The sequence below is a fragment of the Dermacentor silvarum genome, chromosome 10 (assembly GCF_013339745.2).
Source record: "Dermacentor silvarum isolate Dsil-2018 chromosome 10, BIME_Dsil_1.4, whole genome shotgun sequence".
In the NCBI taxonomy this organism is placed as follows: domain Eukaryota; kingdom Metazoa; phylum Arthropoda; class Arachnida; order Ixodida; family Ixodidae; genus Dermacentor; species Dermacentor silvarum.
This window is the reverse complement of record NC_051163.1, coordinates 60,217,335-60,241,389: the sequence shown is the minus strand read 5'-3', so window position 1 is coordinate 60,241,389 and position 24,055 is coordinate 60,217,335. Positions and strand designations below refer to the sequence as shown.

Genomic DNA, 24,055 nt, shown 5'->3' with positions numbered 1-24,055 from the left:
AATTCGATGGCTGCATGGTCTCATGAAATAGTGACATGAGACATCCTTCCAAAATGGATGCATTCTTGATAAGATGCGGGAATGCTGAAACAAAAAGTGAAGCTTTTGCATGCTTACTTGTTGCTTTGTGGTGATTTTTGACATGGGCAGCAAAAGCTAAGAATGCATGGAGTCAACTCACTTCGGTTAGGGAAAATGATGCACATGACAGTAGACATATCTTGACATAAAATGAATCATAAAAGCAATGAAAACATTAAAACCTTTTGAATCACGAATCAAATACTGAACTATTCAATTCAGTTCTCGAATCAAATACTAGTAAATGTTTGCAGATTTGAATATCTTTCAAACTTTTTCAATAGGTTAAATCATCAACTGAGCATGATCGAACATGAAACTGAAACAAATATTCAGTCATCGTGGATGTAAAGGACAAGAAATTACATAGTAGAGCGTGCTGTGTCGCTTGGGGAATCAAACTTTCCTGGCTAAATAGTGATTAACATTTTGTTCCAATATGGCATTCTGCAGTGGACATAACTTCATGCTATTTATGGATGTACATTATCTTTAGGTTAACTCTCATATTCAGATACGTATCTTAGATTGAGGCACCGAAGACAACGCATTGAGGGTCGTATGCACATTCACGCCAGGCGTCATTTAGATCAATTCGAGCATGGGCTTCAAGTTAAGGTACATTTCTGAACGTAGGGGCAAATTTCAATACGCCTTGTTACAACATCACTTTAACTATGTAACCATAGAAGGCAGTGCTTTTTTTAGTTTTGCATTTCCGTCACTGTAAACCAAGCGCATTCCCGATTTAGTCTCGAGAGTATGCAAAGGTACCAACGGTCTCTGCAGACTGCATTTTCTTACTTTATCTGATAATGCATGGCCACATTTTTGTGTTATGATTTTTTTTCAAATGCGGCAGGGGGGGGGGGGAGTTTAAAATCAGGTGTTATTTTTAAAGCAGGGAACCTGGGAGAAATCCTTCGACAAACTTATCGCTACAAATCCTCCTTCTCAGGCATTATTATTGCATTTAAAATAAACCCTATTCAAACACAATACAGAGATCTGTTTGGTGGCCTCTTTTTTAATTTCTTCTCTGCACTTTTTTTTAGTAACCTTAGTTTTTATGTAACCTGATCACAGAGAACAAACGATGGGCAATTTGACAGACAAGGTAAACCTAGCCAGCTGTTTATAATGATAACTGTTCATGAACCTTAGAAATATACCTGATGACTTCACATTAAGCTGCTTCAACAGCATTCTTATCGACAATAAGACCTCAATGGCAGATAAGCATGTTTGTGCTTTCTGTCATTTCACGGAATGGCGAGGATGCGGTTTAGGTCGAAACCACTTTTACGAGGGTGCTCTTCCAGACATATGTCTTTGACATAAGTGTTATACCTTCTGGTTCAGTGTGCCCCTAACGCCTAGGACTTCTCAACATCAACCATTGTACAATCCGTGCCTTGTCACACTCCATGCCTCTTTATTTATTTATTTTTTTTTTGCAGTTAGCCAAGCAGTTCTTTACAAGCTGCTTCTCCTGAGAAGTGACTGCAGTCTTTCTGCAAGCATGTCTAGTTAGTTTGGCGTTTTATGTCAATCTTTCAAGACACTTGTGATTGTACGTCTGTGAGACACCTTGGGGGCGAAACTGTGATGACCATTTTTATATTTCTGGAGGCCGAGCGGAACCTTTGTCATTTTTTACCTTGTACATTTTCCTTTGTGCAAGCTTTTGCGCATGTTTGCAACGCACGCATGATTCACCTTTTGTACCAGCAATTATGAGGCATTTCTCTGCAAAATACATCTCCCTGTACGAGGTGTACTTGGTCGAGGTTGGCTTCACACCATAACCTTCGCATAAGGACACCGCATCGATATCTTTGATAAATTTCTCTGCTTCGCGCCGTGTTGCGAGAATTTCCTTTAAAATTCGCCTGCCCCTTAAGTAAACAGTAGCAGTGACAGGGGCTTGATCAGACAAGGATGCTCCGAATACAATGCTCTAGAAACAGATGTGGAAAATAGTTTCTTACATTTCGCAACAGGCGTAGGCTAGGCTGCCTTCTGACAGAGAAGGCACCCGCGTCCAAGTTGCTGGAATCTGAATGTTATCGAACGCGTCACCTTTGCGACAGTTAGGAGACGTGCGTGTGCACCCGTTTCCGTTCGATTTTTCACAAACGGTGTCCGCCTCTACCTCTCTGGAACCGTGGTGCTCCTGCTCCTCACTTTCCGCAGGTCCTGCTGATTCAGCCGAAAAACAGAAGTTGTCGCGGCTCTCCGACTCTTCGTCGATGGTAAAGCACGATTTGGCAGCCTTGGTTTTTCGGTCCCATTTGCGCAGATCATGCGCAGCTTATTCATTCACAAAAGCTTATCGCCTTTCTCTCGAATGTTTTTTGCTTTTTTTTTGGTTTTTTGTTTTTTTTGGGGGGGGGGGGGGGGGGGTGTGCAGAGTAATCCTCGAAAATATAAATTCACTACAGCAAAATTCACTATAGCAGACCCACCATGCATAGTCATCTTCAAAGCAGCAGAAGGGCTCTGAATTTCTGCATTTTCTTTTATAACTACTATGATTCTACAAAGTATGTACGAATTCTGAGAGGCACTCGTTCAAGCTGTACAGTGCCCTTAAAGGATTTAAATTCTTCAAATTGGCAAAACGCGAGTAGCATTCCCGAAGTATGACAAAACGCCGAGAGTAATAAGTGAGCGCTAAACATGGCAGAAACGCTTAAGTACGTATATAGGTGTAGTAATTAGGTTCAAACCACACTCCGCTAATTTGCCTTCAAATCTTACAAATTAAGTTTTGTGCTCCTTGAGGGGTGCAGTCTTGCGGCTTCTAAAACTACAGAAATGTCTGCAGTTAGGACAGTAAGTTTAAACCAAAGATATAAAGTAATCTTGTACCACTGTTAATGCTGAAACGAAAGAGGGCTACAATGGAATGCGTACTTCATTGGCTTTAAATGGTGGCAACAGCGTGCCTGAAAGAAATAACGTATACTGAATCATTTATGAAGTAAGAAACATTACGTTAAATTGTAATTACATTACAAAACTTTATTTGCCAGTTGTCACATATTCCTAAAAAACGAAACTACGGCATGCATCAAGTTCATATTTTCAGAAAATGTGGGGAATGTTAGGAGCAATTTACAAAGTTTTAAGTGTTTAATATAAGGGCTAAATAAAACATCCGCCTCCATTCCACCTTCTGAAAGTGTGTGTACAGCGAAGCTGTTGCCGACGTCACGCACCACCAGCAGCACAAGCGACGTACGTTACGTCACGCCCGCACGCACGTGTCCGGAAGAGCAGCATGCATCCTCATTCTTCTAGGCCCTCCGCCAAGCGAGGCCTCAAGCCATCACCTTCAGAATGCTTCAAACCAACACGTACCCCACGCAGAACAGACTACATCACTACATGCCTGAACTATACACAACATCATATTGCGAAAATTGCCTTAGAACTCAGGACGTACATCACTTGCTCTGGCTGTGTGGTCGGACCCACGCAAACAAGACTCAAGGCTCTGCCAGACTACAAGAAGCACTACGCAGCATGGACCTGGCGTAACAGCTCTAGGCCGTCCAGCGAGCCCACGATGCGGTCAGGGAGCTAAAACTCCCGGTCGCAACGTGGGAGTAGCCCACTCTATGGGGACTTGCGCCCCGTAGCCCGCAAGACCTTGCAATAAAGTTATCACATCCGCCAAGCGCTAGTTCGTTGTTGAACTAACTGAATTTCTCAATGTAAAATGCGTCAGAAAATTCGTAACATACGACTTACGCACAACCTGCAAATATGATAGCATCAGATTGTAATTCGACTATATACGAGAAAGCATAATTCTGTTGCGCGCAAATTCAAACACAAAACCTTCTAGCTGCGTTTTGTTTTTACAGCGCAGCTGTTTAAGCTCTTGGTTGCACCAGGAAGTGCTAACAAAAACTGCTCCTCGCGATGACATTACCGCGCGTTGCCTCTTAACCACCTCCCGGAGTGGCGTGTGCTCCGCATCCTCTCCGTGTCGTGCACATGTTGCCTTGACATGGGACGTTAAGGAGAGGGAAGGAGAGCATGCGCGCGGCTCGCGCTGTGCTCGGGAGAGAGAAAGAGAAATTGAGAGCGAGAGAGAAATTGTAGCAGCACCAACGAGGCAACGCACAGAGCTGCTGCCGACGCCGTCCGCGTTTCCCCGCGTTCGCGCCGAACGCGCGCGGTGTCCGTGACTACAGCAGGCCCCTCTGGCGGCGGCTTCACAGGTTTCGACCAGCCATGCCCCGGCAAATGTGGAAGCGCAGATTGGCCGTGACGTCACCGGGGACATAAAGCTCGGAGCCGCCGCGACGGCGGCAAAACTCTAGTTGACACTGGCTGTGTTCCAATTCTTTCCACCATCGTAGACCGTCTACTTTGACGTCTACGAAGAAAGCCAAGTCAACTTCGAGGCCAAGTAATGGAACGCGTTCCCAGCCGTCTGGAAGAAGCTTCTGCGACGTGACGCCACCTCGCGGCGACAAAAAGAAAGTTGAGAAAAGCATACATTAGTTCTGTATTTTAAGTATTTTCGCCTGCGAACCTATGAAAAAACATGATGCGACTTACATTTAGGGTATAGAAAAGCGTGTCTACGTTTTTGCGTGAGCAAACAACCTTCCCGTCGAGTTTCTACGTCCTCCTCAGTCGCCATCTTGTTTAGACAGGAAAATAGCCTGCATCGTTCTCGACTTCGATGCTGTCTTCGCGATGCTGTCTACTTTGACATCTTCGTGAGAATTGGAACGAGACTTAAGATGGCCGCCGTCCGCTTAGCTGTCTATTTAGCCGTCTAAGGCGAGTATTGGAACACACCCTCTGTACGAGTACATGTAGCCATGACTTGGCACGACTAAGGAAGATCTGGACACCCGAAGAAGAAGCCGCTCATCATGAAGCGCGTCGCGCGGCCAAGCGAGAATCTGCGCGTCGGCGGCGAGCCGATTCGGAATACCGTGCCTAGCAGCACTTGGCATTTCCTAGCAAAACTTAGCCAAGCCTAGTAAAACCTGGAAGAAGCTAGGTCGATCCCCACCTCCGCTGTTTACTCCAGCCTTGCACCACTAGCGCAAGTTGCCCACATTTTTTATGTGAGCAAAACCGCGCACGCGGACACGATAAATCCCGGCCAGCTAGAAGCTAACAAATTCGCTGTAGAAATGCAACATAACCAAACTTAGGTTGATATCTTTATAAGCGATCGGTTGCGCCATTACAAGAGACGCGCTGCAAATTTCTGTGGTGAACGCGTCCATCATCAAGCACTGTAGACCTTGCGAAGAATTGTGTTGTACATATATGCAGCATTTAAACCAGTTCAGTCGTAAGACACGACGTGTTTAACCTTGTATAAACGCGCGATACCCACAGCACAATTACAGACGCGATATTTGCGGGGATGAACGTGTTCCGTAACTTCAATCTTCATCGTCGGCATCAATATGCGCGCACTCACGTTTGATAAGCAAATCGTTGATATGCGTTGCGCTTAACGCGCCAGGCGTCCCAAGCGCTGGCTTGAACGAAATTATTCCTTCTTGTCAGCCACGCATCCATGGTCCAATAGAATCAGAATTTTGCGTTGAGGAAGCAGGGTTCCAAACTGATTATCGACATTTTTATCGACATTTTTATTTATTCATTTATTTATTTATTTTATTTCTCATGGCGACAATAGTTTATTTTTATTTATTTGAATACCTTCAAGCCCCAGGGGCGTTACAGAAGGGAGTGGTATAAAAAAAAAGAAGTCGTAATGCAGCAAAAATAAAACAAATGGTACCAGCAACGAAAAAAAAAAACGTATGTTTAAGCGGAATACAAGATCGCATTGGTAACAAGGCAGATTAGGCAAATACATAGTTTTCTGCGCCAGTTAAAAAATTACAATGTGTCAGAAATATCAGCAACAAAGGCGCGTAGGTGGTTCCAATGCTCGCCGTCCTTGCCACAAATGAGAACAATAAGGTGTACACAAAAGAAAACATTATCGTATACAGCAGCGAAAAACTAAGTTTAGGTTAAATGCAAATCAGATTAGGAACAAGACAGATTAGGCGAACACATAGTTTTCAGCAGCTGTTTTAAATAAACACGAGTCAGATATATCGGCAACAGAGGTGGGCAGGTGGTTCCAATCGCTAGCCGTCTTTGGCACAAAAGAGTTAAAGTGCGCATTAGTGCGACAATATGGAATGCGTACCTTATGGCAATGATCTGTGCGATGTGATATAAATGATGGCTCATAAAGAAGAGCTTCTTTTAGCTGATGATTGTGGTAATAAATCTTGTGAAAGGTTAGCATTCGCGAAATTTTCTACGAAGGGAAAGACTAGGAAGGTTCAAGGTGCTTTTCATTGCCGTTACGCTAGCAGTGCGGGAGAAGTTGCATAATGTAAAACGGGCACTGCGATTCTGTACCGATTCTAATTGATTAGTAAGGGGTTCGAGGCCCAGGTCCCACACAGAGCACGCGTACTCCAATTTCGATCGCACTAAGGTTTTGTACAGTAGTAGCTTTAATTAAGATGGAACCATAGAAAAATTACGCCGCAAGTAACCAAGCATGCGGTCAGCATTGTTAACAATATAATCAATATGCGGCTGCCATGAAAGATTAGCAGTTACATGAAACCCCAAATATTTATAAGTCGTCACTTGTTCAAGTACAGAGCCTGAAATATGATACGCACTAAGATTCAAAATGGCAGACCTGTGTGAAACACGCATAACCTTACATTTGTTAGTATTAAATTTCACGAGCCAAGTGTTACACCAACTAGATACCATATCTAAATCACATTGAAGTATGGATGGGTCTGAAACAGAAGTGATCACTCGGTAAATGACGCAGTCATCTGCGAAAAGCCCGATTGTGGAGTTAATAGAATTTGGCAGATCATTAATATATATCAGGAACAGTAACGGCCCCAGCACCGAACTTTGAGGCACGCCTGAGGTAACAGAACATGGTGAAGAATCAGCGTTATTAGCAGTTACGAGTTCAGTTCTATTACGCAAAAATCTCTCGATCCATAAAAGAATATTGGGGTCAATATTCAGTTTGCTGAGCTTTAAAGAAAGTAGTTGGTGATTAACAAGGTCAAATGCTTTCCGAAAATCTAAGAATATACAGTCAATGAAAAGTCCCTTGTCTAATGCGTCAGACAAGTCGTGGGTGAATGAAATGAGTTGCGTCTCACACGAAAATGTTTTACGGAAGCCATGCTGATGAGGGAAAAAACGAATGATTTTCAAGGAATTTAACCATATTAGAATATATGACATGTTCAAACATTTTACATGGGATGCTCATTAACGATATGGGTCTGTAGTTTATGGCGCATTGAGTATCACCTGACTTGAATATTGGTACCACCTTACCCACCTTCCAGTCTCCGGGCAACTGTCCTGATTCCAAAGACTGAGAAAACAGTGCAGACAAGTAAATGGAAGAATAAACATTTGTATTCTTTAAAAGTTTAGAATTTATGTCGTCCATTCCAGAAGACGAAGAAACCTTTAGATTACTAATTAGACTTTGTACACCAAAACTGTCAATTAAGATTGGGTTCATTATCGGATTCTGCACCGGATGAAAACAGGGGAGATAAACAGATGATTGTTGAAAAAAGGCCTTATAAAAGGCGTCATTGAGCACTTGGGGACACTGTGATCAAGGAATGACTGTGCCGTTGCTATCGTTAAGAGCTATTGTTTTATGCTTGGGACCAACAATGATGTTCCAAAAATTTTTGGCGTTCAGTCAACAATGGCGGAAGCGTTCTGTAGGAAAATGCGTGCTTGGCGTCTTTCAATGCTTTTCGGTAATCTGCATCTATGGCATGATATAAATCCCAGTGTAAGAACAGCCGTTTATTTTGGCTCGGCGAAAAAACTCTCTTTTTTTTACTTAAAAGGCGTTTTAATGAGGCAGTGAACCATGGGAAACGATGCTTGCCTGATATGACGCGTATTGGTATGTATTTTTGCACGAGAATGTGAACCTTTTCTTTAAAAAGGCACCAATTCATTTCCACAGTACGGTTAGCAAAGTTTGGCATGTACTGATCTAAAAAAGTTTCCATTTCTGCATTTATCGAAGAAAAATCTGCTTTCGAGTAATCTCTGATAATTTTTGGAATTAGGTCGCATACGCCTGTTACCGTTTCTAACCTCAAAATGAATGAAGGAGTGGTCACTAAGACCCGGAAGGAATGTCAATGAAGGAACTAGATCGGGAGACGTAGTTAGAACGAGATCAAGAATATTTGCACAAGTAGGCGTGGTACGGGTTGGCTGAGTAATAAGTTGAGAAAAGTTGAAGTCAGCTCACAAATTTATAAAACTAGTGGTGTCGGATGACGAATCCACTGTAGAGGGTAATGCACCCGACCAATTTATTTTTGGCAGGTTGAAATCGCCAACTAAAGAGAGTGGCCAAGAAGGAAATTTAACTAAAATTCGGCTGAGAACATCGTGAAGGTCGCTACAAAATTATGTTGGAGCATTTGGAGGACGATAGCATGCGCAGAAGATTGTATATCGATGATTAATATGAATACAGGTGCATATGATTTCTAAACAGGAAACAAGTGGTAGGTGTGAAGACTGCAGGCAGTCGACTACCGCTATTAGAACACCTCCCCCTGTTCGGTCACCACGGTCACATCGATATGTAGTGAAATTTTCTTCGCAGTTTAGTATTTCATCATTATATATCTTGGAATTCAGCCAGGTTTCTGTGAGGACCACTATGTCTGCACTGCACGTGTCGACGAGATTACACAAATCATCACGCTTATTAACAACACTACGAATGTTAGAGTACAAAACACATATGTTATTTATAGGCTCGTGACCTGAAGCAGATAGCTACGCAGGGGGCTGTCCGGCTGGCGGAGTGTTACTGTGAAGGCTGTGTGAAGATGCTTCGTTGTTTATGTGATATTCGCAGACGCTGTCTGGGGCTGAAATGTAGACGTAACACTTATTCTTTATGAGCAACTTGTTCTGACGAACAGCAAACTTATCTCCACTTGCCTGTCCAAATTCTAAAAGTTTTTTTACATGAATGCCGAGTTGACATGCAAAAATCTTCTGTAACATTTACCCCAAAACTTTTCATTTTTCTTTTATCGGAAAAGATAGTTGCCCGAATCTTAAAATTCGAAAACTTGACTATGATAGGACGGGATCGATTGGATGAAAATTTACCTAGCCGATGCGCACGAGCTATTGCCTCATTAGGTAGCTGAAGGCCTATTGCAGAAAGCAGCGTCTCACACACAAGCTGTTCAGACTCAGCACATGTTTCGTTTTGCGCGTCAGTTAAGCCGTGGAAAATGAGATTATCGCGTCGTGACCTGTCTTCGACGTCGTCCAGTCGTCTGTGAAGTGCCTCTGATTTATTCTGTACGGCCTCGGACACTTCCTGGACAATGTCGACCGCACTAGGGGCCTGCGAAGCAGCTTTTACTTCAACGGCAACAAGTCTATCGTTAATACTAGCCATCTGACGCTCAAGCTTTGATTGCGTTTGCCGGACTTCATTGAGCTGGAAAACTATTTCGCCGTGGTTCTTGTCAATTTTTGCGTTTAATGCTTTCAAAAGGGAGACGACGTCGTGATTGGACTGGCTAGGATCCTGTTTAGGTGGCCCGGGGTTCAGTTCAACATCGCCGCCTAAGAGGAATAATTTCAGCACATATATGCATCACAGGCATCAGATAGGAATACACTTGGGCATGGAAAAAGCAGCAGCTTGAGATTTCTTGTGCGTTTACAGTGCAACGAAGGACATGGACTAACCTGCACCAAGAAACAGAAGAAAATTTGACGTGTCTGCATCGCTGCCGCTGTTCCATGCCCACTGAAGGCGCTCGGCGATGACCAGGGCTTAAATAGGCGCGATACACTTGATGACTGACGACGGAGCTTGTGCGGCCAAAGGTGCGGACCATTTGAAGGCAAAGGCTTCGTCCGGTGGTGCCGGGCAACATTGGCTCATTTGTGACGAGTTGCGCATAGACTGTAGACGCAGCCGAACACTTGAGATAGGGCGCTCAGTCGATGGCAGGTGGAAATCGTGCTGCAGGTCGCTCGGTTCGTGACAAAGGCTGCTTGACGATAACATCTGCACCAAGAAACAGAAGAAAATTTGACGTGTCTGCATCGCTGCCGCTGTTCCATGCCCACTCTAGTTACAGCTAATGTCCCACGCTTGTCCATAAAGGGCCAGAAACACACAAACCTCGAAGATGGGACAAGAGCCGAAGAAAGTCATGGCTTTAAAATACTGAAGATGATGGACAACTGGACGAGTTGGTATGGATTCATGGCAATTAAGCAACATCGCACTGAGAAGGAAGACGAAAGAAGGCGTTAACACAACACAAGCGCTGTGTTGTGTCCTGGAATAACCAATTTTTGTTAGCGCTTTGGTGAGCTCTTGTGTTGTGTCCACGTCTTCCTTTGTCTTTGTTTTCAATGCTATGTTGCTTATTTGCTCTGAATTTTAAAATACTAAAGGGGAATCTGATTCTTTTGTTCCGCGCTTGACAGTTTATCCAAGATGGAAGTACATTCTTACTGAAAAAAAAATTATTATGCCTCAGAACTACTAAACCCAAAAATCCGATATGAAACACACTGGATTCCATATGAATAAACGTTTTTACCATATGTCATATCATTTTATTGGACCTGGGAGTTATGGCGAACACGGGCTTTCTCAGCAGGGATGGCTTTGCCTAAAAGTCGTTTCTCGGGCTTGAAACATCCCTTGGGGATGTTTACTGATCTGGAAGCTCGGTTTATTATCCCAAATTACTTTGCTGCAAAAAATAAGGATATTTAGCGTCTGCTTTCTACCAGTAGATGGTTTTCGGCGCAGCATAAACCAAAATAACCATTTACAATGCACAAATGATCGCTCACTGCAAGTGTTGCTCACGAAAAAACATAAATTTAACTACGCGCACATTCAAAAGCGTCGAAATTTGTGTAGGGACTTAATGTTACACAATGAACAACTTACACAACTCCTTGTGAATGGGAAGCATTTCGCGGTTGTAAATAAACGTCGGTGTATCCGTTGTTGCACGTTGCATCCAACTGAACCACAGGGAGAATTCGAAACGTCTTTTGTCAACAAATCTGGGCCAAATTTGAGAAATTTTCACGTACTGCCGATGAATTTGAAGGCGACTAAACGATTTTCAGCACCAGCTTCTACTATAGTAATGTTCGTATGAAATTCTATGCTTTTCAACGTAAACCGTGTAGCGTACGTACGATAACTATAGGTCTCCTATTTTTGAATCTCGCCATGAACGAAGCCGATATATGTCGGGAGCTTCGTTTGTAAACCAAGCCATATCACGAAGCAGAAGGACCATATCAGTTGAGACTGGTAAAGCATTCCTTGAAATTTTTGTTTGCGTTCGTATAGAGGGAAAAAGTTGACCACTAACAGAGAAAATAAAAGCCAAATCCCAAGGCATCCAAAGGAAAAGAGACCATTCGCAAGCACCGAATATCCAGGCATGCAGAAGCTATGGCTGTAAATATTCGACACTTGGGTGTGTTCAGAAATGACCGTTAGACAGGGATCCGAAAATGTTTTATTCCAATGAATTTTTATACGACAGCAAATCTCTCCACACAACGGAACCAACCTTATTTTTTTCTTAGCGCAAGCCTTTGTTTCAACATGAAAAATTTAACTGAAACAACGTAGAAAATTCGGCTTAGGCTGTTGCATGTTCAAAATTTCAATGAGTCTAAAAATATAAATACATTTCATATGCTTTTGTACTCTGTATGCCTACTTTGCAGAGCTCTGTTATTGAAAATGACTTACATTCAATTGTCTGCGCAAGTCCATAACTGTCATGTATAAGGACTAGCGTGCGCGTGTCTGGTGCGGCGGACGGCCAGTGACCCTAAAAGAAGAGAAAGAGTGATGCGATTCAGTCCGAGGATGAGGAGGAGGAAAAAACTTTATTCTGACAGGGCATTCGGTACCTCCCAGCCCCCCCCCCCCCCCCGGATCCCCGAACAACACCACCGCGCTCAACGTTCATGTTCAACATGTCCATGACGCTAGCAGCCCGGCTGGCGTGCTCGCAGAACGCGGCAACAACCTCGGTCAACAGCCAATCACGAAAACGCACGGGTTCTGGAAATGGGAGCAGAAGAAGAGTAGGAAGAAAAGCAAGGTTTTTTTGGTGTTGTTTCTTGGAGAGAGAGAGAAAAAAAACCATTTATTTTGACCATCGAGATCGTTGATCTTGAGGACGAGTGGGTGGTGTCCTCATTCCAGGACCCCACTGGCCATGGCTGCTCGATGTACCTGCTGGACGAGAGCTTCTTGTCCCGCCAGGGTATCGCCGGTCAGCTGTACCTCCCACCGCTCAAATGACGTGCTGGGCGTCTTTAAGTGTTGAGGTTTGTCGCCGCACCAGGGGCAGATGCCGCGATATGTTTGTGGGTATATTTTGCTGTAGCTGTGTAGGTTTGGGAATGTGTTTGTTTAGATAAGCCTGAGAGCCACTGCCTCTTCAGTGCTGAGCTTTTTGTGAGGGGGAGGATAAATCCTGCGGTTGAGTCGCTGGATCTCGAGTCGGTCGTAGTAATTGGGTGGCAGGGGCACGAAGATTTCTTTAGCTACCTACTACCGCCCGATTCTTGGCCTATCCCCCTCAGTGGGTACGAGCCATGATAAAGGTTCATCATCATCACCATCATCTTAGAGGAGCGAGGCTGGCGCGCTGCGGGCCCGAGCTTCAATACTTGAGCGACGATACGGTCTCCGTCCTACCTCCAGCCTGTGGTCTTCGCTGGTCCTGGTGAAATGGGCCTGAAGGCCCATGTCACCAGGACCAGCGACTATGCAAAACTTTACACTTCCCTCCTGCGACACCTTGGCCAAGCTGCGGATAATCCTCAAAAAGCAAGCAGCGACTCAACCTCAAGCGACCGACGCCCTGCAGCTACACCAATGCATGCCAAGTAATTGTTACCGGTCACGCGCCTTACTTCTTTTTGTATAATTGTTTACTTTTGTGAGAGCAACTAGAGCTGCACGAACGTTTATATTAGTCTTGGCATCTTCCTTTGTTCGTGTGTGTGTGTTGTGGTTTGTTTTTAGTTATATGTTCCTCTTTCGTTAACAATCGGCTTCATTGTTTCTTTTCCCCACAGTGGATTCGCCTCAGTAGTGGCCAGAATAATTCGAACCATGCAAGTGTAAATATATTGCCGGGCAAACAACCCCGCGTTAACCAAGGCAAACCGAATCGTAAAAATAGCCAAAACAATAAATGGCAAACTTGGCTTATGAACAACAAGCAAAGAAATGGGCCATATTTTGACAAGCCGATTCTAATACCGGTGCGTTATGTGTGTCTTCGCAAGGGTTTTAATAAGACTTGTAACGCGGGCCGACACCTGAGGCTTTTTTTAGTAAACTCGAAGGCCTGAGTAGGCTGATCGTGATCCTGATAACGCTATCGCATTACAGTCGCTGAGGTGTGGCACGATGACCCCTGATATTTAAAGGCATGAAAACATGAATGTATTGCTAAGAGGTTTATTAGCAACGGATGCAGGCGAACGGGTAGCAGTCACAAGCGTTCGGCCAAGGACAGCAACCACGAGCTCATGCCGGTGGCGATGCTGCTGAGGCACAGGTTACTCTTCTTCATTACAATCGCCCTCCGCCGAAAAAGGCGCCATCCTGGCGGCTTAAGGCGAAGACACTACTAGTGGGTCGTAGTACGGCTTAATGCGACAGACGTGGACAAGTTCGCGGCCGCGATTGCGCAGGTCTGTCGGTGGCTTGAGGGGCTCCACGAGGTAATTGACGGATGACGTTTGCTCCAGAACGCGGTAGGGTCCGAGGTATTTCGCGACAAGTTTTGCAGAGTGGCCGGGTGTGGTAGCGGGTACCCGAAGCCAGACCAGAGAGCCAGGGGAAAATGTAGGTGCAGAACGGTCGGCTGGTTGACGGGATTGCTGCTGCCACTGGTCCTCGGTGGAAAAAGAGCGGGCAAGCTGGCGGCATTCCTCAGCATGTCGAGCAGCTTCAGACAGCGGAGTACTTTCGGACGCATCAGGTTTATATGAAAGAATTGTATCGAATGTATTAGATGGTTCTCGGCCATATAGGAGAAAGTACGGGGAAAATCCAGTGGTTGCTTGGGCCGCAGTATTGTACGCATACGTGACGAAAGGGAGAACTTGGTCCCAATTTGAATGATCAGAGGCGACGTACATTGATAGCATATCACCAAGAGTACGGTTGAAGCGTTCTGTCATGCCGTTAGTTGGCGGATGGTACGCTGTACTTGTGGGGTGAATGATTCGGCATTCGTCGAGTAGTGCCTTCAAAGGATCGGCAAGAAAGGCTCGGCCTCTATCGCTCAGAAGTTCGCGAGGGGCACCGTGGCGCAGAACGAAATGGTGTAACAGAAACGATGCAACGTCGCGGGCGGTGGCAGTCGGCAGAGCGGCGGTTTCAGCATAACGGGCCAAGTGATCCACGGCAACAATAATCCAGCGGTTCCCTGCTGGAGTGGATGGTAGCGGTCCGTATAGGTCAATACCAACACGATCAAAGGGACGACTAGGGCAGGGAAGGGGTTGTGACGGGTAGACTTGTCCGGGAGGTAATTTTCGGCGTTGGCACTGAGTACAGGAGCGAACGAACTTGCGCACGTAGTTAAACATGCCGCGCCAATAAAATCGGAGGCGTAGTCGAGCGTAGGTCTTGAAGAGGCCGGCATGCGCGCACTGTGGGTCGGCGTGGAAAGCGTCGCAGATAAGGTCACGGAGATGTCGGGGTATCACAAGAAGCCACTTGCGTCCGTCAGAAAGGTAATTACGACGATAAAGAAGGCCATCGCGAATGCAGAAGTGGGTAGCCTGGCGGCGAAGAGCGTGAGATGGTGAAGAGGTGGATGGATCAGAAAGGATGGAGATGAGAGCACTGATCCAAGGATCCTTGCGCTGCTCCGACGGCATGTTGTGCAGTGCATGTGATGCAAGTGCGGGCTCAAGGGCGGATAGGCAAGCGTTGTCAGCTGCGACCGGTGAGCGAGAAAGGGCGTTAGCGTCCGTGTGTTTGCGGCCAGAACGGTAAAGAACGCGGATGTCGTGCTCCTGTAGCTTAAGGGCCCAGCGAGCAAGTCGGCCAGATGGGTCCTTGAGGGTGGACAGCCAACAAAGGGCGTGGTGGTCAGTGATGACGTCGAAAGTGTGACCATACAAATAAGGGCGGAATTTCCCAAGGGCCCAAATAATGGCTAAACACTCTTTCTCTGTAACCGAGTAATTAGCCTCGGCTTTTGTCAGAGTTCGGCTCGCGTAGGCGACGACATATTCATCGAACCCCGCCTTCCGTTGCGCGAGTACGGCACCGAGTCCTACGCCGCTGGCATCGGTGTGGACCTCGGTGGGGGCGGCAGGGTCGAAGTGGCGGAGGATAGGTGGCGAGGTTAGCAGGCGGCGTAATTTCGTGAAGGCGTCATCGCAGGCGGGCGACCAAGCTGAAAGTTCGTTGTCGCCGCTTAGAAGGTCTGTCAGGGGTGCAATTATGGATGCGAAATTTCGAATGAAACGTCGGAAATACGAGCATAAACCAACGAAACTTCGAAGCTCCTTTAACTTCTTCGGTTTTGGAAAGTCAGCGACGGCGCGGAGCTTGGCTGGGTCCGGAAGAATGCCGTCTCGCGAGACAACATGGCCAAGAATGGTGAGCTTTCGGGCACCAAAACGACATTTTTTCAAGTTGAGTTGAAGTCCCGCGTCAGTGAGACATTTCAGAACGTGCTCGAGACGGCTGAGATGTGCATGGAAATCAGCGGAAAAGACAATGACGTCGTCCAGGTAGCAGAGACATGTGTTTCATTTGAGGCCGCGTAAAATATTGTCCATCATCCTCTCAAAAGTGGCTGGAGCGTTACACAGGCCGAAAGGCATCACGGTAAATTCATATAATCCGTCAGGTGTCACAAATGCTGTTTTATGCTGATCAGATGGTGCCATAGGGACTTGCCAGTATCCGGAACGTAAATCCAGCGAAGAAAAGAACTCCGCTCCCTGCAAACAGTCGAGGGCGTCGTCGATGCGCGGTAACGGGTAAACGTCCTTGCGCGTTATCTTGTTCAGACGTCGGTAGTCGACGCAGAACCGAATAGAGCCATCCTTTTTCTTAACAAGAACGACCGGTGACGCCCAGGGACTGTTCGAAGGCTGTACAACCCCGCGCTTGAGCATGTCATCAACCTGGTCATCAATTACACGGCGCTCCGAGGCGGATACCCGATAAGGGCGTTGCCGTAGAGGTGCATGACTGCCGGTATCTATCTGGTGAAAAACGGTTGATGTGCGACCTAAACCGGAAGCAGGGCTGTCAAAAGAGGCGCGGAACTTCTGAAGGAGAGCGAGCAGCTGGCTTCTTTGTGAAGATGACGTTTCATCGTCGATGGAGCGGTTGAAAGCGTCGCGCAGGGACTGATCAACCGCAGGGTCACAAGAAAGTGCGCTAAGGTCAGTAGGAGTAGAAGCCGCAGGAGCGTCAAAGATGCAAAAGGTGTCGACCGGCTGAACAAGGCCTAGGCATTCGCCATGAAATAAAGGTAAAGGGCACGCCGTGGGATTGTCGACGAGCATCTTCGTGGCGCCACTGCGAAGAGTAAGGAGAGCAAAGGGCAGCGGAGAGCATTTGCGGCGAAGGAACACTTTAGAGGGCGGAAAGAAAACAGTGCCCTCAGAAATAGCGGCGCACGACACAGGGACAAGCAGGGAAGAGCACGGAGGAACGGCATTGTCTTCGGACACAAACAGTTTATCACTAGAAGGGTGGTCGTCGATTGTCTCAAAATCGTGAAGCGCAGAAAGTTCAAGTTCGGCGTGGCAACAGTCAATAACGGCGGTATTATTTGCAAGGAAGTCCCAGCCTAATATAATGTCATGGGAACACGAGGGCAGGACGACGAATTCGACGGTATACAGAACTTCTTGAATGAAGACTCGAGCAGTACATGCAGCGAGAGGCGTAATGTTTTCAGCGGTCGCGGTTCGAAGGGAGAGGTCGGATAAAGGCGTCAGAACTTTTTTTAGTATGCGACAGAGTTTGGCGGAAATTACAGATACTGCGGCTCCTGTATCGACAAGTGCCAGGACGGTGACTCCTTCGACATACACTTCAATTACGTTGGCTGGAGAGGGACGAGGACTTGAGCATTTCGACGTAGACGCAGTTCGTGCCTCGGGAACTGCGGCCTTCAGTTTTCCTGCTCGGTGGGTCCGGCACGGCGACGCATCGGAGAAAGCGAGCGACGACGTGGAGATGGTGAGCGGCGGGTAGGCGCGGGTGAGCGATCAGGACAAAATGAAGAGGTAGGAAGGCTGGAAGGCGACGATGAAAATTGAGCGGGGAACGGTGGCGCTCGCCAGAAGTTCGGGAAAGGAAGCATGCGACGGCGGCAATGGCGCGCCACATGACCAGCACCACCACAAGCAAAACACAAGCAAAACCCAGCACCTCTACCACTTGCTAAGAGGTTTATTAGCAACGGATGCAGGCGAACGGGTAGCAGTCACAAGCGTTCGGCCAAGGACAGCAACCACGAGCTCATGCCGGTGGCGATGCTGCTGAGGCACAGGTTACTCTTCTTCATTACAGTATTTTCGAGTGCAGATTCACTAAAGGAAATCACAAACAGAAGCAGAATAATTGCAAGGTATTGTAGACCGCTACAAAAGCACGCGAAACTTTTTGAAATCATATTGGCGTTAGGTCGCAATCGAGTGTCACAGTTCTGAATAAGACACTACGTCACGATAGAGGCAGTGGCTTGGAACGCAGACAGCAAAGGATGGTTTGACAGCTCAGAAATAAGTTGGAAGGTGGACTTAATCCTTGGCCGAAGTAACATCGTCTCAGTGATATGGACGTTTCGCCACTTCTACTATAGTATCGACAATACGAAGTTTCACTTTTATTGAACGAATTTGGTTGTTACGAGAGATTGAATATTTTTACGTAATTGTCTATCGGTAAGATATGGCTGGTTTCTGAAAGGAATGTACATTATTCACGTGTACATTATTGTCAGCTGTTTTGCGAGACGGATTAACCTGAGTACAGAACGTGTTCCTCAGATATATCGTTTAAATTTTGCCAGAGCTACAAATAACTTCGTTGTATATGTTCTATACTACCTAATTTCGGTTGCCTCGTCCGACAATCGGACGTTGCGCAAAGGTCCGTGGCCCCAGTTTGCGGTCTTGTCAAATAGCACCGAGTGAATCAGTCAACCCACATCCCCGCATATCCGTACTGTGGGAAGCAGTGCAGCGGCAAATGTCCCGCTTGGTACAGTGCATGGTGAGCACTATTAGGGTAAACACCTCATTAGTATTCAAGTTGGTACAACTTCAACGTACCTTCTACTTCCGGGGAAAATATGCCGAATACGACGCCTAATGATGATGCCAATAAAATAAATAATAGTTTTCTTTATTTTGTGCTCAACATCAAGTGCTACAGGCTCGTGAATACTAATGAGGTGTTCACCCGGACAGTGCTCACCACTGTACCTGCCGGAACTCCGTGCCCGCTACTGCCGACACTTTCCTTGTCGCCAGTATTTGCCTTTTACTTTGTGTTAGCCATCGCAGACAACAGCTACGCCTTATAGCTTTCGGCGCTTCTGTTTACCGTCAAGCGTGTTCGGCGGCCGAGTTTGTAAACACGAAATCCGAGTCGCACATAGCAGACGAAAGAGTCAACAGTACACGCATACCTCCCGCGGCAACCGCCTCTCCACAAAGCGTGCATTCCTACGTGCCGTGCAGGACGAGTCCCTCTCCACCAGCACAGCCAACATCGCGAGGAAGTGCGGTGGCAGCTACGTAGCAGCGTCGTTAGCTGCGTTCGCAACGAAGGAGCAAGCCCGTAGCCAACCGGGGACCAGAGATCGCTCGGTTGCACCGGCGTCCAGCCAGCGAGCGCGGATATCAGCGAGCCGTGCCCCCAGCTCGAAGAAGGCCCAGACATGTCGGTGTCGGTGTCCCCTGCCACCGCAGCGGAAGCGGCAGAGGCCGGTCGGCCGCACGCTGGCACGCATCTCAAGCATCAGCAGCAGCAGCCATTGTGGGAGCGCGAGGACGAGGCGTCCTCGCGCCTGACGACGACCGTGAAGGGTCGCCGGTGTTCGCTCATCGTGCTCCTCGTGCTCATGCTCGCCGTCAGCCTAGCGCTCATTGGAGCGTTCGCCGTGTCACGAAATCGGTGAGCGCGAGTATGTATATAGCATGGTCCATTGTTACAGAAAACCCGGGCGTACGTGACTGTAATGCGATGCCTTATATTTGAGTTTTCTCTCCAGTAAAACATCCGTAAAACGTATAATACACTTTATAAACGTCTAGTTCATGTGTATCAGCCTCCCTCCAGTAGACCACGCAATAAATGTATATACAAGTTGTTGGAACTTCGTCTTTCATACGTCCTATAGCAGACGATCGTTCATCATCATCGTTTTGCGCCTCACGAGCTCCGCTCGCTCGAGGACATGAAACCATTCTATTTATTCGCAGTTCCATTAAAAGAAGAGTACGCGCTTAAGACTGTGCCGTCTCTGTTTCATCAAGACAGCGTGGTAGCCGGCTGGACCTTGAGGTCCACTCACATGGTGCCGAAACCCAGCGGAATCTTCTGAACGACGTCAACCTCATCGATTCACGGTCACCGCGCTGCGATACCTGTGCATTTTGCGAAGAGTTCCCGGCTGCCAAACTGACTCATGGAACGGCTACTCCGACGACGCAAGTGCCTACGCTCGCAATTGGACATCCTCAAAAAAGCGGAAGGCATTCTACGAGAACAGAAAGAGCCGGCAACATCACAGGTCAGCGTTTTACGTGATCTGATTGACACACTCTACTTGCAGATAGCGAAAAGAGATGAGAACATTCTAAACGAGACGCCTGACGATTTAATCGAGAGTGAGACGTTAGACGCGAGCAAATATGGAGACAAGGTTGTTACAATGACATCAAAACTCCGTTTTGAGCTTCAGAATAGCCGTACGTCCCAAGCTTCGCGCCAGACGAGCAGCCCAGCTTCAGTAAGCGTCAAGCGCATTTGGAACTGATGAAATTCGATGGTAACCGAAAACAATGGCACCGTTTTTGGACACAGTTTTCGACGGCAGTGCACAATAAGGAAGAGCTCAGCACTGCTGACAAGTTCAATTACCTGAGCACCCTACTCAGTGAAGCAGCCGCTTCAGCCATATCTGGACTCCAGGCAACTGGCGAGTGCTTTCAGGACGCCATAGATGTTCTCAAGAAACGCTTCGGAGATGAAAGTATAATAGTTCAAGAGCACCTTCGAAGCCTTTTAGATTTGAGACATCGTCTTCGAACATCACGCAACTTCGAGATCTATATGACCAAGTACAGGTGCATGTAAGGAGCCTCAAAGCTCTTGGAACGAGCCCCTCAACGTGCTGTTCCATGTTACGGGAGATTCTTTTACGAGTCTTACCGTCAGACTTAGTGCTTAAATTTCATGAGCTTTACAAGTCGACGAAAGCGTCCACAGCGGTATCAACGAATGAAGCGGAAGTTGACTCAGAGCACCGGATGACGAAAGCAGAGAAAGAGTTACAAAGTCTTCTGGAGTACTTCATCAACTTCAGTGCCGAGAAGCTGTGACAACATATACGTGTGCGAAAACGCCAGAAGTCGTCCAGAAAAATAGACAGACATCGCGATTTCTTCAGCATCGCAACGTGCCATCTACAGCGGCCCTACAAAGTGTGTTGGAGAAGCCTGACCTGTGCTTGTTTTGCAAATCATCTAAGCATAGTGCTGAAGTCTGCCACAACAAAGAAGTGAGTCTGACATACAAGAAATAGATTCTCACCAAGACCGGACGATGTTTTCGATGTCTAAAACAAGGTCATAGGGCGAGAGACTGTAGAGGAAGACGAAGATGTGATCGATGTTCTCGTGGTCATGTCACTTCGATGTGTAACCCTTACTTCAAGAAGGAAGAGAATGAGGCTTCTGCGACAGCAGTTAACCTTATTTCTGAACAAGCGAGTCCCGTTATATTATTGCAGTGCTTGACGGCGAGAGTGGCAGGCACGGCAACTTCAAAGCATTACAGGATACTCTTCGACGGTGGAAGCCAGCGCAGCTTTATTACCACAGATTCATCCCGCACACTCAGTTTCTACAAGAGGAACCTGTGAATGCAGGAGTTTTCGGAGGACGGAAGTCTCAGAAACAATGAGAAGCGTTCGCGTGATCGCCTTCCCAGAAAAGACAGATAAACCTATTGAAATCGAAGCTTTAGAAGTGGAGGACATCTGTAGCGAGCACATTCCCATTCCAGATGAAGAAGTTCTAAAGAAGATGGAAGAAACTGGATTGGATACACGAGCCTTCTCTTTAGGAGAAGACAACGGAAATTCTGTAGATATACTTATAGGTTCAGACTACTACTGGCAACTTGTGACTGGCGACGTGAAAACCGTGTGGAAGAAATGGAAGGATCTAAAAGCTTTGCACACTAAATTAGGATGGACTGTGCAAGGACCACTTCCTTTCCCAGGCAACACCGTTCACTGTTCCAGCGCCATTATTTGTGCTCCGAACCTGCGTGGAAAAAGACACTGTCCCGGGGGTTCTCTCGCGATTTGTGGACCTGGAAAGTCTATTTGTCAGAGCTGATCAAGAGAGCCTGCTCGATAGTGAACTGACGCTACAAGAGTTCGACAAAAATATAACTAAAAGGGACGGTCGTTATCAAGTTCGACTTCCTCGGAAGAAAATGGTGGACTTGGCAGACAATTTCTCTGTGGCCACTAAACGTCTTGGCAATTTGATGCGCAAACTCAGCAAGAACCGCAGCCTATTGCAAAGGTACGACAAGACCATTCGTGAATATGTGAAAGAAGGATCAGCAGAAAGAGTTTCCTATTCAAGTTCCACGAGCAAATTTCGAATGTACTACAAGCCACATCGAGCGGTGATCAAGGAAGACCGGACTACAACAAATATTTGCTTCGTTTTCGACGCATCCTCGCATGAACGTGGAGCGAAGTCATTGAACGAAAATTTGGAATCCGGGCCGAGCTTAAACCCAGACGTAACCACCCTACCTTTGCGTTTCCGGCGATACAAGGTCGCTATGACAGCATATGTTGAAAAGGTCATCCTTCAAATCGGCCTGCATGAGGAGGACAGAGATTCATTGAGATTCCTCTGGTTTACAAAGCCTTCTCGGACAAACCAACCGCTACCAGAACAAGAAATCTGTAGGATGACCAGAGTGTCATTTGGAGCCACTTCAAGCCATTTTCTTTTGATGGCCACGTTGCAACATAATTTTCGGTGCACCGAGGATAGCTACAAAACGACAGCTCTACTGCTTCAGAAATCCATGCACATGGACGAACTTCTGATTGAAGCTGACACAAGGGTGACTATCCGAAAAGTCTATATGAAGGTTCTCCATGGGGGTGTACGAGATGCCCTGACTCAGATTCGTGAACGATTTTGGATTCCACCGGCCAGTCAACTAGTCAAGAAAGCCATACGTCGATGCCTGGTATATCAGCGGCTGCAAGCAAAGCCAGTACAGCAAGGAACACCTCCTTTACCAGAATACAGGTTTACCAAAGCAGAATCTTTCTTGGTCACAGGAGTTGACTTAAGATGTTGACCGAAGAGTACGCGCTTAAGATGTGCCGTCTCGGTTCATCAAGACAGCGTGGTAGCCGGCGGACCTTGAGGTCCACTCACACAAGTTATCAGCGCTTATGTACAGAGTCCCTGTTGAACAAATGAATTCGTTATACAACGGACTTCACCGTCTGTACCCTTCGCTCCGTCTTCGAATCCCATCTGGACTCTCCCGACGGGACGTAACCCTCTCCAGTCGTCTATGGCGATTGAAGTCTTCGCCTTCCGTATTGGGATGGCCGATAGTGCTGCGTGTGATGACTATGGTCGCGAAAATATTATCGAGTACAGTCCACGTGACCGCCCTTACAGTGTACAAAAACGATCGGCCGTGTTTGCGCTAGTTCGTGTTGATGACCAATTACTTTCTGAACTGGCCGTTTCGGAAATGCCAACCTCGCCTGAAGAGGGTGTCAAAGCCCTTGTTAATCTTCTCGAGGACAACACACTTGTACAGACAGCTCTAATACAGACTGAGACTAATTTGTGTTGAATGTTGTGCGCGTGTGTAAATGCACGGCGTGTCCCCCGTCCCCAGCGTAGGGTAGTAAACCGCATTTGCTGCCCTGGTTTCACTTCCCTGCCCTCTTCCTTTCCTTCGTGTCTCTTGTTATCTGGGGATGACAGTTCAGAGATATATATGACGTATACAAGCACGCGCACACTAAACACACACTACAAGATATGTGATGGGGCTCACCTGAATTAAAACTATCATGGCCCGTAATCCTGACTCGATATTTTTGTGCGGCCACAAGCGCTAGTTAACTCGCGAAAGGCGCTTGGACTCCAGTTTCAGGTTACGAATTTCAAGACAGCTCCACTTCCCCGAAATTCCTCCCCTACAATGTCACGGTGAACGCTCAAGAACTAGGTCTTCGGAACGAGCCAGTAAGCTATAGACACAAATGGAAGCATTAGCGAATCATTAGCCCACAGAGCAGCTGTGATTCCGAAGATGACAATGAGTACAACATTGATTTAAAACTAGGTGAAATAACGAACCAACAAGTCCAGTGGTGATCAGATAAGAGGCTAACTTAGCTACGAGTTGTGGCCTGGTCTCACCCATTACATTTACCATGTGAAAGTATCTCTATTCCATGGATTCTCGCAGTGGACTTTAGCTTAGCCAGTGCTTATTGGTTTAACATGTATCAAAGGGACATAAATGAGGGACACTAAATCAGTTTAG

At 46.7% G+C, this 24,055-nt stretch overlaps 1 protein-coding gene across 3 annotated transcripts in view; it reads left to right on the top strand.

Annotated features, from left to right (window-relative positions):
* LOC119465752 (venom serine carboxypeptidase) overlaps nt 1-24,055 on the top strand; it is an 83,383-nt gene that overhangs the window by 49,934 nt on the left and 9,394 nt on the right. The window contains exons 1-2 of one of the 3 annotated variants that reach the window (XM_049656862.1): nt 12,596-13,104; nt 18,958-19,393. The exons of 1 other annotated variant lie outside the window; for it this stretch is intronic. In XM_049656862.1, coding sequence (XP_049512819.1) covers nt 19,158-19,393 — 236 coding nt within the window. In that variant the 5' untranslated portion in view covers nt 12,596-13,104; nt 18,958-19,157. Of the gene's footprint in view, nt 1-12,595; nt 13,105-18,130; nt 19,394-24,055 lie in introns of those variants that run through there. One more of the 3 variants, XM_037699052.2, reaches the window with a different exon arrangement.